Genomic DNA, 19,281 nt, shown 5'->3' on the forward strand with positions numbered 1-19,281 from the left:
GGAACTGCTAAACTAATTTTTCAAATTGGGAGGAATTTAAAAAAAAAAAAAAAAAAAAAAAAAAAAGATCTGACACCACGGAATCGCAAAAATGTGCACATATTTACATGTGCAAAATTGTACATGCAGAACGCAAACCATGCGGACGCAGTTGACACCTTTTCAACTTGTCCCACGGGTGCTATAGAACAAAAGGCAAATTACAAAAAAGAAAAAAAAAAAAAAAAAAAAAACAAGCCAATGTTGTAACATTTGTAATAAGATCGTGGTATACAATTTGTGCGGGGAAAAAAAAAAATAGCGTGGCGGGATAGTGGTGCTATAATTTAGGGACAGTGGGATACCCGGGCTAAAGCTTCCCCACTTACCTCATAGAAAAAAAAATAAATAAAGTGCAGTAATTCTGCGCTCACATTAACAAACGTACAAAGGCGTTCTTTTCTTTCCCATTAAGAGCACATCACCTGATAAAAATGATGCGAAGGAGCGCAGTTGGTATGTTATGTACGCTGTGAAAAATTACCGTAATACTATACCTCCACAAGGCAGCAAAAAAAAAAGAAAGGAAAAGAGCTTGAAACCAAATTAGGGGATCCACATTTGTATGACAATCTCCACATTTCTGGGCGATAAAATTGACCGGAACCTAGGCAACAGGGTAAAGTAGAATTTACAATTATTTCCGCTTCTTTTTTTTCAATTTCGCAACAACCCTGCGAAGTCGAAGCGACTCAGTGCAAATCCTGTAGGAAAGGAAGGCATGTTTTCTTTTTTATTTTCCTTCCTTTTCACTTCATTTTCATCACATCAATGTAAGACGAGGTTTCCCTGAAAATAATTCCCTCCCCCTGTTGTGCGCCCCTCTAATTTAAGCAGACTTGTTTTGACTCGGCAGAAAAAAACTACGCAAAGAGTAGCACAAACAGCAGTGTGGACACCAGTGCGAACGGCAACGAAAGCAGTGAAGAGCTAAGCGAAGCATTAGAAGGAAAACGCAGCACACCCCCTCCAACCAAATCCCCCCATCCCCCACTTTGCATCTCTGCTCCACCACCCCCTGCCAGCAAAATGTCGGTGCTTCCAACGACCCCAGCATATAACAAAGAAAACAAGTTCATGACAGACATCAAGAAATTTATGAACCAAAAGATTCGCGTCAAGTTCGATGGCGGAAGAGAAGGTTAGCACCGAATAGGGTGGGAAAAAATAACCTCCCCCGTTAATACATACATACCTACTGGTGTGCATAAAACAAAAACCCCACTCCACTTCATACCTTCACTGACACACATATAATTGCTTGAGGCAGTCACGGCGATTCATGTCATAATTCTCCCGTTTTCCTTTTCCACGCAGTTGTTGGCAATTTAATTGGCCACGATGCCATCTTCAACTTAGTGCTGGACAAAACGGAGGAATATATAAGAGGTAGAGCGGGATGAAATAGCATCCAAAAGGAAAAAAAAAAAAAAAAAAAAAAAAAAAATCCAAGCTAAGCTAAGTAAAACAAAGCATAGCATAACATAACATAGCATAGCAAATGCGCCTACACATGGCTCACTTCTCACCCCACTTCAGACCCTAATGACAGCTACGTCATAACGGAGAAAACCAGGAGCATCGGTTTGGTCGTCGCCAGGGGGACATCGGTACTGTCCTTTTTCCGGCACGTGTGCTCGTGCTGCGGGGAGTCCACCAGACGGTGTAAATTGGACTGCCCCATCAGACTGCCTCCTTTTATTGTGTCCCATTCCATTGCGTCAAATTTCCCCATTTTCCTTACCACATTACCCCTCTTTTGGCAGATCGCGCTAATAACGCCAGTAGACGGCACGCAAGAAATCGCCAACCCATTCATGTCAGAACAAAAGTGAAGCCCAATTGTGCATAGGACCGTGCCCCTCGTGGATACCCCCCAGCGCTTTTAACCTCGCACATCACGTAACTTTTTTTTATTTTTTTGCACCTGCTTATACAAACCTCAAAAACGGAATGTTCCCCCCAGTGTGGTGACACCATTTTGAATAGAATTTTTTTAAAAGTAGGAAAATGCGCGTTATGTGTGCGTGAAAGAGAATTGTGTTATTAACCCCCGTTCCACGGAGGTAAAAAAAAAAAAAAAAAAAAAAAAAAAAAAAACATGTTCATCCGTTTGACACGAACAAAACAAGTGTCAGTGGTACAAAATGAAAAAATGTTGGCTTAACAAATCTGCATCGGCAATGCGTAAACATAAGTGGGTGTGTAAGCATCATCTACTGATACGCCCGATGGAAAGACAGATATATGCTTGTCATCACATCAGTGTAGCGAACTCGTTAAAATGAAGAAAAAGGGGGGGAAAAAAAAAATAAAAGGATAAACGTATAAAAGAATACAAATATGACTGGCGAAAATGCAACAACTTATTTTACGGCACCTTTTCATCATACACAAACGTAGAAAGATAAAGGTTGAGCATTGGTGGAGGGAGATATCAATACCCGGTGCAATGTACCTGTGCGGGGATAACACAACACAGGAATTTTAAAGCGTGCTGCTTCTCATTTAATTATGTAAGAAAAGACGTGACATGAGTGAAAAGGTTTATATGTCTTATGGGGGGCACCACCCCTTGTCATGGTGGGTACGGTACTGTACATTGTGTTAAAAGGGGGAGAGGAAAAAAGGCTGCTGCTCTTTTCATTTTAAAGTATGAAATAATGGGCCTTTCTTGTGGCAATCCCAAAATACGCTGCGCTGGAGTTACTCACGCGGTTCCATCCTCACCACGTACCCGTCCCTTCCTCACGGGTGTATATTAACGTTGTGGCGGCGAAAGGAACTCCTATACCCAAAGGACATGTTGCACTTGGAGCAGAAAAAACGCTTGACCCGATGATGGAAATTTATTATGTGCTCCTTCAAGCTGAACTCAGAAGAAAATTCCTTGCTGCAGTTATTCACAGTACATTTATAATTCTGGACGATATTCAAATGGACTTTCCGTACATGCTTGTTGTAACCATTGGAATGCAAATATATTTTGTTGCACTGCAGGCAGACGTACTTCTTTTCGAAGCAGCTCCTCTTGTGTTGTATGAACTCCTTATAAATGAGAAATTTCTTGGCACACACAGGACAAGTATAGAAGAGGTTACATTTGTGCTTATTCAAATGGTACTTCATTTTCGAGATAGTCGAATAGGAGTAGGTGCAATTTTCATATGGACATGTGTAGTGCCTTATCTTGTGCGATCTTAATTCTTTGGTAGTGTCAAAGGTAGACTGACAAATGGAACAAGTGTATTTTATTTTATCCTTATTATCCTTATGCGATGAAATATGCTTCTTTAAATGATCCGACCGCTTGTACGTTTTTACGCATAGGTGACATTTAAATGGTCTCGATTCTGAATGCACACTCATAAGGTGTCTTTGCATTAATTTTTTATTTGAAAAAATCATACTGCACACGTTGCACGTTCGAATTTCGACAGAAATTCTATTGGGGCTGCTGTTCTCCTTCTTCACTTCCAACCGCTGTTCCACATTCTCCTGCTGGTTGTGTGCTTCAATTTGCCGCTCTTCCGAGTTCGTTTGCTCGTCCGATTCGACCTTTCCCTTGTCGTCTTCGATTTGACGCTGATCCATTTCTTCTCCCTGTGCGCTGTTCTCAGTGCCTGCCTGTTCCGTGGCATCATCGCCTTTCGATGTGCCACTTTCGCTACTACCAGTGTGCCCCTCTCCCTCTGCTTGGTCTTCACCACTTTGCATTGTTTTACCACTGCTATCGTTTTCCCCTTCGTTCGGATGGTCCTCCCTATTGTTACCTACCCCGTCGACAGCGCCTTCTACTGGTTCCCTCGTCGCCCACTCCACAGCATCCTTAGCCATGGAATACCTTATATGCTTCAGTTTGCAATTCTTCATCTGTCTGGGCGATTTGAAAAACATCTGACAGATGGAGCACTGGAACTTCTTCTCCTCCTTATTTAGGTTGTGTTTTATCCGATGCAGCTTCAAGTGGTCTGCTCTTTTATACCGCTTCAGACAAACATCACACTCGTATGGCCTTTCATCAGAGTGGACGCTCATCACATGTCTTTGCATTAAATTGCTGTTTACAAAAATCATATTGCACACGTTGCATGTCCTTGTTTCAATTTCTGCTCCGTTAGCTCCGCCGTGTGGTTCTCTCTTCACACGGGGCATTTTTCTCCGATTAACTTTCTTGGTCCCCATGGACTTCTTCGTCTTTTGCGTTCTCCTGGTCCGGTCCCCTCCACGAACATGGCTAACCACCTTACTAGCAATGTTGTTAGCAGTGTTCTCAGCACTATTCTCACCAACTTCGCCATGGCCATCATCCCCATTTTCATCTGTTTGCAAATTTTCATTTCCTTCATCTGGTTTTTCTTCACTGGGGACATGTTTATCGTTGACGTCGTCATCGTCTTCTCCCGCCACATCCTTCAACTGAGCGGTGCTATCCATTTGGGAACTATCCCCTTCTTGTTGTTCCGTCGAATGGAGCGGCTCTTCTGTGCGTTCTTCATTGGAGCCATTCGATTCGCTTCCTTCCTTCTGTTCATCCTCATCACTTTCGTTTTTTTCTCCATTATCCTCACTCTCGTCGTCACTGTGCCTTCTCCTGTCTCTACTCTCCCGGTCACTGTCCGAGTCCTCATCCGATTCATAATTGTTAACCTTTTTGGAGGAAAAACCGAAAATTCTCGAAAATTTGCTTGACATATTTTCATAAAACACGCTTGCCTTTTTACTTTGCCCGCTGTCACCTGATTGGCCACTGCTTCTGTCTGTATCCTTGCCGCTCGTTCCACTACTAACACTATCGCCAACTGTTTTGGGACACTTATTGACATCTCCCTCCTGGGACACATTCATTGGTATACTTTCCGCCAGGACTGGCGACACGCCATGCTGCTCGTCCTCAGTATGCTCCTCACAATGGTTAGTCTCCTCACAATGGTTAGGCTCCTCACAATGGTTAGGCTCCTCACAATGGTTAGGTTCCTCACAATGGTTAGGCTCCTCACAATGGTTAGGTTCCTCAGATTGGTTAGGTTCCTCACAATGGCTAGGCTGCTCCATCTTTATCCCAATGGTTCCAGAATTTTCCTGCAGATTATCCACTGTGCTCGCGTTACTGTCTGCTGGCATTCCCTCCTTCCTAATATCCTCCTCGCAGTTTTCCCGTTTGACTCCAACCACTGTGGCTGGGGAATTAACTTCGCAGTTCTCTTTCGCCCCTTCTACTTTTATTAGGCAGTTTTCTTGAACTTGATTTTCCTCCCTTTCTACTGGCGCCTCTTCATTTATCTGTTCGTTGACGGTATCCACAGGACTGTTAATCGTATCTACGGGCTCGCTAATTGTATCCTTCTCTTTGGAAAATGCACTCACAGGGTCGATATCAGAACCTGCCGGATTGCCACCTAAACCTGGTGATGCGTCCTCCCTTCCTTTCATCCCCATCGCATTGTCCTCCACATCCTGGTTCTCCTTACCTACTACGGGGAAACCCCTTTCCTCCACCGCAGCGCCATTGCACTCTTCGAAATTTCCCTCCTCCAATTGACTTCCGCTTATAGGCGCATGATCTACATCATAGAAGGATTTGTGAACATCCCCATTTTCACTGTCATTGTCATGTGTTTCTTCATCTTCCTCCAGTGCTTTCTCTTTTCCTTCTTTCACATTTATTTCTTCTTCTGGTACCGATATGTTACCTTCCTTGTATGGGCTCCCATTTGGTTTCATCCCTTCGGCTGCAATGTGCTCATTCATGTGTTCCTCTGATTCGTCCTGCTCCGCTTGGTCCTGCTCCACTTGGTCCCGCTCCACATGGTCCTGCTCCACATGGTCCTGCTCCTCTTCATCTTCGTTATCTTCGAACGTACTTACGAGATTCCCCGTGTCAACCGTTTGGGACGGCGTAAAAAATTGTGTTTCCTTTTCTGGTTCTGTAAAATTTGATTGTCCTTCCGTGAGGTGAACCTCTTCCCCGCTATGGGCATCGTCATGGTTGCTGTTTTGTGGCTGGCCCAATCTACCACCATCGAATGAATAGTCATTCCACTCGTCATTGCATGTGTAATTATAAACACCGTCTAATTCGTTGCTCCGCGCATTCTCATTTTTACTACCACTGCAGTTATTCCCCTCATCGGCTTTTTCATGTTCCCCATTAAACATATCAGCAGCTTCCTTCAAATCGTTAATCTCACGAGATGGGTAATTCTTCGGTGTGCTGTTAAAATATTCTTCCCCTTCCCCTTCATCGTCCTCTTCCCCTTCCACTTCCCCGTCCACTTCCTCTTCCACTTCATCTTCCACCGTCTCCTGCACCGTCTCCTCCACTGTCTCCTCTTCCTCCAGGGCACAGTTCAACCCCATGTCACCTGGGCACAGTAACCTGTTCCCCTCATGAATACTTGTATAGACATTTCCATCCAACTCGTTCATATACCCATATGCTTGATCTTCTTTTTTTCTCTTTTCATTTTGTATGAAATTTTTATACCTCTTTTTCATGTTCTTCGTTAGGATAAAAGAACTGTCTACATTTTCAAAGCAGGTTCCGTAGATTTTATCAATTTGGTATTTTCCCCGCATTTGGTTATTCCTGCTTCCGTCGGCGTTCGGGAAGTCCTCATCCAGCTCTGCACTGGTGCTCCCATCTTTGCTAACGTGGCTGTTGGCAAGAACATCCCCATCGTAATAATCCTCTTCCTGCTGCATATGCGGCACATGCTGCATGTACTGCATATGTTGCATATACTGCACATGCTGTATCGGCTGCACCTGTTGCATCTGTTGCATCTGTCGCGTCTGTTGCATCTGTTGCGTCTGTTGCATGGGGATTATCCCCTGGGCCACCCCACCGGCCATTCCGCCTTCATTCAGGTAGACATTTTTATAATTCTGGCAAAACTCAAAATTGTAATTGTTTTTAAAGTGGTCTTCATTTGGATTTTGGTACGACGCTGTGCCATGGACGTGGCCATCACCAAAGCCATGACTATCACCAACATGGGCGTCCTCGAACAGATGAGACGGTGACAACTTCCTTTTCCTTTCCTCATACTCTTCAGACAGGTGGCTGTACTTCCTTTTGCTTAAAATACTTCTGTCATTTAGACTTGCGTTCCCCCAATAGAAACTCCTATTAAAATTTTGCACACCTCCGTAATTTATGCCAACCTCGTTGTAGTTCACACTGTCAACATAGTTGTTGTTGCCACTGGGCATATCCATAATGATGCCGATGCTGCTGCCCTCTTCATTTTCCTTCTCGTTACATTTTAATACGTTTATTTTGTTCCAGTTTATGTTGTTCTTTAGGAAAATTTTTTCACTTTCGCTGTACGAGCTGCCGTTCAAATTTTCATCGAGGTAGGAAAATGCACTTCTGTCTTTGAAATTCGCGGTCATCCTTTACCTCTAAGTTTGGTCACTTGTGTTATGTTATCTTATGTTATCTTATGTTCTTTTTTTTTTTTTTTTTTTGCATATATTATATGCTGATACGGCAATGAGTAAGAGGTGTGGGTCCCTTTGCCAGATTTTTGCAAGATTTTCCCTCCCCCTTTTGTTCATACACAAAAAGAAAAAACGTTGCAAATTTTTTTTTCACCGCCGTCCGCGTGTAACATTAGACTTTCCTCTGCTGCCTCCTTTTCCAGAAAAGGGATAGCAGTTTTTTGTACAACGATTCCTGGGGATTTTTTCGCACAATGCTTTTACATGTGCTGCAAATTTTATTCCTTAATTCAAGTGTACTTTGGCCACCTTTTCGAAACAAATTTGTATCACTCGTATTTTTCTCGTCACGCGTGTATTTCGCGTGGTCGACAAAAAATGGGAAAAAAAAAAAAAAATACACACAGTAATTATCCGGTTTCGCTAAATGGTTCCGTATAATTTTTTTTTTTTTTTTTTTTTTTTTTTATGTTGAGATGGGGGCATTTATTCACTCATGGACGAGATGCGACATTTGGCAAACACGTTCGTATGCCTACTAGTTTGTACATGTATTTCCAGTGCACCCGAATGTATGCTAGTTCGTTTACACACCCGCGCATATCATCTGGTCAAATAACGTATACGGTTTCGGTCTGTGCCGTTCGCAGGGGTAATCATCATATATGCATATATATGGGCGACACACAACAGCACTTGTCCAGTGGATTTCTTTTCTTTTTTTTTTAAAAAAAAAAAAAAAGTTTTTGTCTGCTTCTCTTATGCAACAATTTAGCTCGTTTCCCTTACGGTCATTAATTCGACACGTTAAAAGGTATGACCATTACGCGAAAAGGGTGGTCCCACAAGTTAAAACGGCGTGCACACATATGCGCAAATATATACATATATATAACATTCACAGCTGCTACGGCGCTGAAGGAAATAATCACGTGAACCTACTCAACAGTGAATGGAAAAGAAAGGATTAAAGAAAAGGGCGGGCGGGGAAATGATTCATGTAGTTACACATGTACGGGAATACACACGTGCATGAATCCGTGTCACTTCCATGTGCGCTTATTGCATGCATACGTTCCCTGCACAGGGGCGAAGCTGCTTCTGTAACTGAGGCGAGGCAAACGCAAAGCCTATCATGCAAAAAATCGCTCGAGAAATAAATTTAAATGTGCTCACAATGGCACGTACACGAAAATGTGACCCACCGAAACGGTGAACACATGAACAGCTTTGCAGTTCACAACTGAACAGTCGAACAATTGCTTTTGCGCGCGTACATAATATATGTGAAACACATTGCACATTTTATTGTTCCGTATGTAGGAGTATCAGTCAGATTTATCTTTTCATTTAAATTTTTTTTTCACGTAATTTTTTTTTATTTAAAAAATGTTCTCCTGCGTCATCACCTTGTTTCACTACACCTTCTCGCTTCAACGCCAAAAAGGGAAGAAATCAAATAGGTAAAAAAATGAAGTGAAATAATAACGTGAAATAAAATGAAGTAAAGTGAGATGAAAACAATTTGAAAATGAAATAAAGTGAAACGAACAGTAAAGTTCATTCAAGTAGTTTGAATTACACATAAAATGAACTGTGCCACAGGTAAAAAGTACACCTCAAAGAGCCACATTAAAATGGCCAAAAATATATATTTTAAAAAAATAAAAGGAAAGAAAAGAAAAGAGAAGAAAAACGGAGGAGAAAACAGCCCATAGCACTCTATTCTTTCAGCATAAAAAGTTAAACGATTTGTCGCCACATGCATGTGCAGCGCGTACGTGAAAAAAGTACGCCAAAAAATGATACATTTTTTCACATGTGTACGTTGGTGAATGCTAACACTTTCCGATAAACGGAAGAGGCACCTCTGCGCTGTTCAGAAGCAACTGAGAGGGAAAAACAAAATGGAAAAATTAGAAAAAAAAAAAAAAAATCCTTTCAAGTGAAACACTCTTCCATTGTAGAGAATGCTAAAAGCTCCACACTGTCGCGCAGTAGCAGAACCTCCTTTACACATAGGCACCATTGTGCGCCATTGCGTTGAAAACAAATTATGGCCGACAATTTGGATACGGGCGACGACGGTTTCTCAGTCAGTTAAAGTGGTAAAATGGCACATCCGTATGCCCTGCGTTAAAACTGATCCTCTTCCCACATGTGTCGCATTCAGGTGCCTACACGATTTATGCATACACCTATAATGAGGCGTGCATATAAATGTGCATCTGCAAACGTTCGGAAGAAGTGTAACTTACAAGCTGACCGCGTTTTTACGAAACCGCCGCGTTCTCTTCGCCATTTTAGGTATCATCCGTTAGGACGTAGTTCCCTTTATGGCATCGTTTCACCACCGTTCATTTCCTGGTGGCCACTTTGCCCCCCTACGCATTATTAACTAACTCTTAATTATTGAAAAAGGGGTATAACAACCCTACGTACGGAAAAAAATGGCACATATCCAAATGCGCACAATGTATGCCTATTTACGTAGTATGTTCTCCCTACGCATATGTCACATTTATAGATCAGTCAATATTTCCATGTGAAGGGGTTTTCCCAAGAAATATATTTTTGGTACCTCTTTAAAAGAAACCTTTTTTGTGGGACGCCCCTTTCCCCTGCAACACGTATGACGCAAGGATAACCACTTCAACTTGGAGGCCCAAAAAACCACTTCCCTTTTGCCATTTGAAAATTTCACCATAATCCCAAATAAAAACTATTATCATAACTACTGTTTGGACGGAAAAAATGGAAAAAAAATCAAAAGCACTAAAGGTGTTAAAGAGCAAAAAAAAAAAAAAAATATATGCCCGTGAGCAATTGACTGCGCTGGAAAAATACATGCGTACCACGAATAATACGGTACATTTATTTTTCCGCTCTCTCGTTTTATTTTCTCCCCCCCAATTTTTAACTCATGTAAACAAATTCGTGAACTTTTTAAAATGTAAAGAAATCACTTTTCAGTTTTGTTAAAGGTTGCGAATGTGAATAAACGCATGAACTGCGAAGAGTTGACATTTTTTTTTCTCTTTTTGGCAATCTGTACCCCCATTACTAATTAGCTCATAAAATTCCGTTTAAATCTGCCACCTTTTGCTATTTTAAAAGAAAAAAAAAAAAATTAAACCATATCATATCATATCATACCATATCGAGTGAAAATCCCCCGTTTTATGGTAAACCAATTTGTGCCTCTTTACATGTTCGCATGCATACTATTTCGGCAGTCGACTCCCCAGAATGGCAGTTCGTTCATTAATGGAAAGCACGCGCACGTGAAAGAGAAGCACAGATACATTAGCGTAACGAACGCAACTGCACTATGGCGGCAGCAATGGAAGCACTAAAACATTGGTAGTTTCAAATGCAACTCGTAAATGCGTCGTCTCAGACAACCACGCAGAACAGAACTAAGTGACACATTTGTATTTAAACGCGCACCCTTTTACATGGAATTTTAAAAAAAGCTAAAATAAATTAAAGTAAAAATAAAAATACCTCCAAAAACACGCATACTAGGCGTATTTGTGCGGGGGTCCCCTTTACAATAGCTACACTTTTGAAGAGGCAACCCAAATGTGCAGCTGATAATATGGCTAGTGGCACCACTATGTCTAAGCATCGCTATGATTGTGTGTGCGTTTATATGCCCCCGTACAATTAGTAACACGCCGCTGGAGTTGCTTCTCCGAAGGGGAATATTTTAGCACATACAAATTGGCTGCAGCCTGTCCCCACCAACGCGAGGAATGATTCGATGTTTCATCGAGATATTTGGTCCACGTGAAAGGGAATACGTATGCATGTCTGTATGCTGACCCGTTCTGGCGACCTGCCCACGTGGGAACTACTTCAAACAGTTTCCCTCGCGTGAATGTTACTTTAAATTTGACTTAAGTGTGACCAAGTGTACACCTTAGGAAGGAATTACCCTTCCCATTTTTACCCCTTTTTTCTGTGCCTATCTTTTAAGCGTCTTTTTTAAGACCATTTTAATTTTTTGGGGGGTTCCCAATTTGGGTTGCTAATTGATAATTCCCACTGGGGGATGCACACCAGAGTGTCACAAGGAAGAGCCGCTTTCTTTGCCAATCGAGTTGTGTACAATCCCGGATAGTGAAGCATCTAAATATAGGTAGCGCAGAGGCCAAGCGGAAACCACCACATGCGCACCAACAGTTACAATAACTACACCACACAGAGACACATAAGAAAGCACCAAAATGACGGTCGAGTTTGTGGTAAACCTGGAAAATCACAAGAGAAGAATATGGAGCATCTGTTGGAGCCCTGATGGAAATTTCCTCGCGTCCGTAGGAGCAGACAAATATATAACCATATGGATTAAAACGAATAAAGACAAAATAAAAAAGACAAGTGAAAGCAGTAAAGTTTGGAAAAAATTTAAGATGTTTGGAGAAGGCACACACAAATCGGGTAGCATAAAATTTGACATATACGACATTATAGAAACAAATCACGAGAAATCGCTCCGGCACATTGAATTTTCTCGAGACGGAAGTTTCTTTGTTGTTGCGTCGTTTGACTCGAAGTGTTCTATTTATAAAAAAAATAATAATGACAAATGGGTTTTTTACAAATCTTTGGAGGGGCACGAAAAGGAGGTGAAGTGTGCCTCAATTCATCCCACCAACAAGTACATAGTAACCTGCGGAAGGGACAAAAGCATATGGATACACGCCAAGACGGATGAAGTCAATCAGAAGGACGATGAGCAGGTTGGAAGCACGGCAAACGCGGAGGAAACACCCACAAACGGGGTGCAAAATGAGGAACAGGTAAAAGAGGATTCACAAAATGCCGCGCAAACGGATGCACAATGTAACAACCAGGGGGAAATTCAACCGAACACAGAATCGCAGAAGTCTAATAACCACTTGGACGTCGACTTCGACTTCAACTTTGACGCTTACCTAACGGGGCATTCCGAAGACATAAAGTTTGTCTCCTGGTGCCCTCTCAGCGAAAACACATTCATCTCCCTTTCGTATGATAACTCTTTAAAAATTTGGAATAAACAGATAAGCGAGTGGAGTTGCATACAGACCTTGAATGAACACACATCTGTGGTGTGGTGTGTTGCCTTCAATTTTGACGGCTCTGAATTCGCTACCTGCTCAGATGACAAATCTATAAGAATATGGAAAAGTGAAAAAAAAGTTTGGTACAATAAAAACAAGTACCCTTTTCTCTACGAACATGTAGTAAAGGAAGGAAGGAAATTATCAAATGAAAGCTCCTTGTGTTCACTTATAAATAAACCGAATAGCACAATAGGGGATAGTGCCACTGGGGTGAAAAAGGTACTCGCCAATGATAGCCGCGGATATAGTAATCATAACAGTAAGAGCACTGCATATGGAAAAGGATCCAACGAGCGAAATTTTCTCGATAAAACAGCAAAACTGTTTCGAAAGATAAGGAAACCGATGACCCAAGGGGGGGGTGAGAAAGCCTCCGATGTTCCATCCAATTTTTCTATAATAGATTATTCAAAGGAGGACAAAGAGGTCAAGACGGCCTTGAAGGTAGTAGTGCAGAATAATTTTGTCCCACTCTATTTCGAGCATGGCCTTTTCAAATATGTTTACAAGTACTCAGATATGGAAGGGGGAAAACAAGGGGCATTTGCACCAGTGGAAGCATCGGCTGAGAAGAGAGAGGATAAAGGAGCCGACCCGGAAAAGGAATCCCCAAGCGGGGCACACCTCATCGCGAAAAACGAACCGGAAGATGCACCCCAAAATGAAACGAAAAACGAACTGAATGACCAACCGAAGGACCAACCGAAGGACGACGAGTGTATCTCCAAGGTTTCCAAAGATGGCGTCGATCAACCGAACACACAAGACGCAGATATGACCCACAAAGAGGAGGAGAACGAAGAGTCAAAATTGAGCAACGAGGAAAAGACTAACATACAAAGTGGATGCACCACCACGCAAGAGGAACAACAAACGAGTAACCCCGTTTCAGAAAACGTCTCCTCTGTGAACATAATTCCAAATCTCAGTGACAAAGAAAAAGACTTAAACAATGTTTCGTTCGATGACTGGAAAATAAAACACGTGATAGAAGGATACCACAAGAGAAGCATTAGCTACCTGGACTGGAATGCTTACGAGGATTTAATTGCAGCCTCTTCCTTTGACAACTCTTTGAAAATATTTCAGAAAAAAATGGACACGTGGAATTTAATAGAGAATATCGAAAATGCTCATTTGAGTGATGTCAATTGTGTCGTGTGGTGCCCGCAGAAGTACCAGGACTATTTTTTGCTGGCCACCGCCGGAGATGACTGCGTCATTAACATATGGAAGTACACGAAGGGGTGAAGCAGAGCGCAGTAACCTCGACTAGGGGCGTACCCCAACTTATCGTGTTCCCGCTATGGTTCTTTCTACCCCGAACAGATGACATTTTTTTTAACCCACTTTAAGCCACCCTTGCGGCATCATAGTAGCCTTTTTTAAGCCCCCCTCCCCATTTTTATACCACTTCCCTGGCAGCTGCTTCGTGTCTTACCATTTTTTCTTTTTTTTTTTTTGTCCCCCCATTTGGGAATCAACACGTGATAGCATCCTGCCAGCCACCCTGTCGCATATACACGCAAATTCGTAGGCAGACGCGCAGGAGCGCCCCGTGCCGAAGGCAACTTGTATCGGCCAACTTACCAATTGCGCTACTTTTAACACACACATTTTTATGTCCAGTATGGCAAAGTTTTGCTTCTTTTTTTTTTTTTTTTTTTTTTTTTTGTCACGTGAAATGTGGTCATTACTTGGAACAGCCGTGTGATTTGTGATCAGGTTTTTTACCCCATGTACGAACACATTAAAGTTTTTAATTTCGGTGGGTTTTCCCGTTCTTATGTCACCTTGATGGGTGTTTCATGGCCATTCAAATAAAGTAAGCATGGTCGAATGTGCGGCGCGGGGGGCGTAACACAGTAGCGTCAATTTCTGTGCAATGGGGAGGTGTAAATATAGGAGTGTTGCCTTCTCCCCCTATTCGCTTTAACGTTTGTAAAAAGGCTTGGAAGTTTGGGACTGCCCCTCTGATTATCTATCTCACCGGCAGAGGTATTAATGATCCATTCATGCAGATCTCTGTACCCCCCACAGGGAGTTTTGTTACACGCTCAAATATTTTTCTCATGTGTCCATTCACCCCTTTAAGAAGAAGCGGCGAGAAAATGGAATGGCTTCCCTACTATGTGCAATGTTTCCCCAGGTTGTACTTTTTTTTTTTTTTTTTATTTCACTTTTACGATCAGCCGCATGCGCGTGATGTTGCCAATTGCAGGTGTCTACAAAAGTGGGCAGTGTTATTCGCTTACAATTTCGCCACAAAATGGACATGCCAAGACGGTTTAAACTATATTCGTAACAAAATGACGCTCATTAGGAAACTCTCTCGTTCTTATGCCTGTGCTGTGTACATGTTTTCTGAGTACCCGCAGTGGGCTTAGCATGGGGTGTATTTTCTCTAATTAAAACCTTTGCAAGTCTTTTTTTGAGAGAATAAAGAAGATCAGCAACTGCATGCAATGTTCGCGCAAGAGGAAATAAAAAAAAGAAGAAAAAAAACGACAGGAACAATCAGAGTGAGCCAAATGATGCAAACGCTCGTTTTCCCCTTGAGAGGGCGAATCTTCATGTGTACACATTCTCCGCCGCGTCAATTTTGCATTTTGCTGCTTTTTTTTTTTTTTTTTTCAAAGGGAAAAAACCCGGTTGGCAAGTGCGGCATGCTTAACAGCGCAAATAATTTAATTTGCGGGCGCGCGCGCGAAAAGGAAATCGAAAGCGAAAGCTAAACCATTGTCTCACGCCTTCTACATTTTGCGACGTAAGCCAATTCGTGTCCACGTTGATAGCCATGCTCACGTTTTCGTTTTTTTCTTTTTTTTCTTAAATAACGGAATGGACGAACCAGCAGCGCAAGTGCATGTGTACGTGAATGCAAAAGGGGGAAATATCAAATCGGCGAAGGCAAGCGTACGCAAATAAAGGGGAAGAGAAACGAGGACAAGTGGAACGGATGCAAGGAACCCCAGTGTCACAACAAATCCCTCGTATATGTAAAAAAAAAAAAAAAACACCTGACACAGGTTTCCTCTTATGGTCATCCAATATGGAAACAAAAATAGACAAGGAAGGTAACAAAATATAAGCGGGAAAAAAAAAAAAAAAATGCCCTTTCAGTGATGATCCTTTTTATAGAGGAAACATGACAAGTGGGCAAAAGCGCAAAAGGGAGAAACAAATATGCAGACGTGCAGATCGTTCTTCCACCCCAACAGACGCATACGTACATAGTAATAATAATAATAAGCCATGTGTACTCACGTGCTTACATCGATATTTCCCCTTTTTCAGACAGTCCCGGGAAAGACCCACAGGCGCTGCGGAAAAGATATAATTCGGAAAAGGATTTTAGCAGATCGTTCGAGGCGTACGAACGGGGAGAAACGAAATACGACGAAGAGGATAATCACACTGCTTCCCTACTTCATGGATACTCATTTAAAATAAAAAAAAAAAGTCCTGTTAAAAATGGGAAAAACTATTTATGGTTAAAGATGAAGGACAAGGCAAGACGGAGATCCGAGTCGGAGTACCACAACTGCGTCCGCAGAAACAATTCAAGACTTACTTGCTTCGTGAAAAAGTACATGAAATATTTTTCTGACCTGAAAAGGAGAAGCTACAAAACGAGTTCTTATGAAAACGACCCCAACACTAGCATCAGTTTCGGCAACCGTCTTGGCACGATTAGAAGCAACCCCAACTTTAGTGCTCATATGAAGAAAGGGCTCTCCAATGAGGGTAATTTCAAGTTCGAACCTGAGGATTCTCTATCAATGGGGCAAATACTTGGGGGGTCATTTCTGCACAAAGTGGTAGATTTGTTTGCAAGTCCATTTCGCTCTCTCCAGGAAGGTAGCCCCCCAAATAATAGCAACCATTGCCTCTGGAACGAAGTAACCCCCTTCCTGATTTTCAAAAACGCCTCCTCTGAAGAGGCATTTATGGACAAATTTTACGCCTCCCTTCCCTTCAAAATAATTGTATACTCAACGTTAATGATTTTAACCTCGTTGGTTAACTTTTTTATTTTGCACTTTGGTGTGTTCAGTTTTGAGCATCCTGTGGGGAAAGCGGCAATATACATAAACGTGTGTAAATTACTCTTGGACATTTTTTATTTCTCCTTTTTTGTCATTTATATATTTTTTTTCAGTTCGAATTGCATAGAGAGGATGTCTCTTTATTCCTACAACTCGTCTTACCTGTTTGCATCACTTCGAGTTTTATGTAACCTTGTTCTGTTGCACGTGCTTCCTCCATCTGTGACGATAAACGGCGCGGAATCTACACGTGTTATCGATTTTAATCCACCCCAATGTAAGAAGGATCATCACCAGCAGGAGCAGTCAACTCTGCCCAGCGTCCAAGCCATAGTCATTTTCATAAGTTGTACATACCTGTGCGTACTCTGCTGCTTAAAAAATTACATCATCCTTCACCATTTTGCGCTAAGCTTTAAATTCTCCCTTTTTTGCATCCTTTGTGTGTTCACTCTCTGTGCATACTCCTACGGTTATCTGCACTTTCCCTACAACGATGTGGTCGTGTTGTTTTGCTTCTCCCTGTGCCTGCTTGTGCTGTCTCTGTGGTATGAATATCGCTTTGAGAGGAGGGGAAGGGCTTCCTTCATGGGAAGGCGCCAAGGTGACGAGGTCACCCATGAGGGGAAAAACACAAGCGAGGCTGAAAACACTGAAGGTGAGAAAAACACAGACGAAGCGGAAAACACGGACTACGAAGAAAACGCCTACGAGGTTGACCGCAGGAAGATGGCGAGACACTACATGACAAAGTACTTCTCGATCGACAACACGACGCCCACCTCCCCCATCGAAGACATTCTAAACAACCTGAAGTACTTGCTGGATCATATGAAGAAGCTGGAGGAAGACGCCAGCGAAAAGAAATTATCAGAAATAGGAAAAATGAGAGAAAAAATAAAAATGTGTGAAAATATCCTTAGGACGCAAAATTTAAATGAAGTACAAATATGCAAGTATCGAAAATTTGAGAGAGTTTACAACATGTGGTGTTTGGATAAAATCGAAAATAATTATTGCGAAAAAAACGATGAATGTAAATCCTACTTATCTCAAAGTCTTAACAAGAAAAGTTTTAATACATTTTCCAACATTCACTCATTACTGTCGTCCAAATTTCAAGAACAGCACAACTATTCGTTCGAGTGGAAGTCCGACATTGAGCTTTTGTACAAGCGCAATGTGTTCATTTCCATTGGGTATAAGCTGCTGTATCCGTTAGGCGTCTTGGAGGCCAGCTTCGACAAGGAGAAGCTGAAGAACTTCCTCCTGAAAATGTACTCTCTGTACAACCATGTGCCCTACCACAACAGCCTGCACGCCGCACAGGTTAGTCGCCCCGCACATATACGCATAACCTACATACATACCTACGTGCATGCATACATACATGCACGTGCAAACGCCTTTTCAAACACCTTTACCATTGCATCCCCGCAGGTAGCGCACTTCAGCAAGAGCATGCTATTCCTCCTAGACATCAACCACAAGATACCAGCCATTGACGAATTCTGCCTGCACGTCTCTTCCCTGTGCCACGACGTGGGCCACCCGGGGCTGAACAACTACTTTCTAATAAACTCGGAAAATAACATAGCACTCACATACAATGACAACAGTGTGTTGGAGAATTATCACTGTTCCCTCGTTTTCAAAACGTTGAAGGAGAAGAATTGTAATGTTTTCGAAAATTATCCATACAACATTTTTACGACTTGCAAAAAAAATATCATTAGGGCTATCCTATCAACAGACATGAAAAACCATTTCGAGTACATCTCCAACTTTCGCACATCCAAAGAATTTATCGACTTAGACATTTTAACAAGTGAACAGATATGGCAAATTTTCTCCCTCATTTTGAAGGCAGCAGATATTGGGCATGCCACCCTTGACTGGAACAAACATTACGAATGGACAATAAAAATTAATGAGGAGTTCTACCTACAGGGGTTACTAGAAAAATCGTTAAATATGCCCAACAGCTTTTTGTGTGATATAAACTCTATTGATAAATTAGCCACCTCTCAGATTGGCTTTCTGAAACATTTGTGTATTCCTCTTTTTAGTGAGTTAAATTCCATCTCGAAAAATGATGAAGTTTACAATCAGTGCATTTGCTCCATTGAGAATAATATAGAGCAGTGGGATAAGAGAAAAAATAATCAGAAGAGTCTGGGGCTGCACGAGAAGTACAGAGATGAAAATTTAATGGGCAGAATTAAGCTGCTAAAATTTGTGTGAGCGGGGGCGCGCCGCCCCCACGGGGTCACGCCGCTGCGTTGCTATTTCGCCGCATTGTTACTTTGTTACTTTGTTACTCTACCATTTGTTAATCCACCGCTGTTTTATTTTAATTTATTTTTTTTGTTTGCTGAAACGAATCGACCGATTTCCTACATCCCAGTGACTTCCTCCCGTTGACAGATTGTTTTCCATCTGGGGGGTCCTTTTTTAAAATTTACCCGCTCCACTTCACTTTGTAAGCAACCACCATCTCTGTAGAGAAGGTCGCCGTCTGTGTGAACGTGCATACATCTCAAGCGAGAAAAAGAAAAATGGTCTACCACTCGAGATGAGTACCACTTTGGTTTATTCGCACACGTCAGAAGTGGTGACAATCTTCGTTTAGG

The 19,281-nt window shown here is 42.0% G+C and overlaps 4 protein-coding genes across 4 annotated transcripts; 3 read left to right on the plus strand and 1 right to left on the minus strand.

Moving 5' to 3' along the window:
• Positions 1-1,068: 1,068 nt before the first annotated feature.
• PCOAH_00007200 (U6 snRNA-associated Sm-like protein LSm7) lies at positions 1,069-1,874 on the plus strand (the record flags this gene model as incomplete). The annotated part of the gene is made up of 4 exons (XM_020057530.1): positions 1,069-1,180; positions 1,357-1,428; positions 1,579-1,649; positions 1,806-1,874. 4 exons carry the CDS (start codon positions 1,069-1,071, stop codon positions 1,872-1,874), a joined length of 324 nt encoding a protein of 107 aa, XP_019913128.1.
• Positions 1,875-2,787: 913 nt separating this feature from the next.
• On the minus strand, positions 2,788-7,437 carry PCOAH_00007210 (Krox-like protein. putative; the record flags this gene model as incomplete). Its single annotated transcript, XM_020057531.1, has 1 exon — positions 2,788-7,437. The coding sequence occupies one exon, from the start codon at positions 7,435-7,437 to the stop codon at positions 2,788-2,790; it is 4,650 nt and encodes a 1,549-aa protein (XP_019913030.1).
• Positions 7,438-11,717: 4,280 nt separating this feature from the next.
• PCOAH_00007220 (putative cytosolic iron-sulfur protein assembly protein CIAO1-like protein) lies at positions 11,718-13,850 on the plus strand (the record flags this gene model as incomplete). The annotated part of the gene is made up of 1 exon (XM_020057532.1): positions 11,718-13,850. One exon carries the CDS (start codon positions 11,718-11,720, stop codon positions 13,848-13,850), a length of 2,133 nt encoding a protein of 710 aa, XP_019913330.1.
• Positions 13,851-15,651: 1,801 nt separating this feature from the next.
• Positions 15,652-18,892, plus strand: PCOAH_00007230 (Phosphodiesterase; the record flags this gene model as incomplete). Its single annotated transcript, XM_020057533.1, has 3 exons — positions 15,652-15,676; positions 15,897-17,977; positions 18,089-18,892. The coding sequence occupies 3 exons, from the start codon at positions 15,652-15,654 to the stop codon at positions 18,890-18,892; spliced, it is 2,910 nt and encodes a 969-aa protein (XP_019913225.1).
• Between the last annotated feature and the right edge of the window lie 389 nt (positions 18,893-19,281).

Source organism: Plasmodium coatneyi, chromosome 4, assembly GCF_001680005.1.
Source record: "Plasmodium coatneyi strain Hackeri chromosome 4, complete sequence".
In the NCBI taxonomy this organism is placed as follows: domain Eukaryota; phylum Apicomplexa; class Aconoidasida; order Haemosporida; family Plasmodiidae; genus Plasmodium; species Plasmodium coatneyi.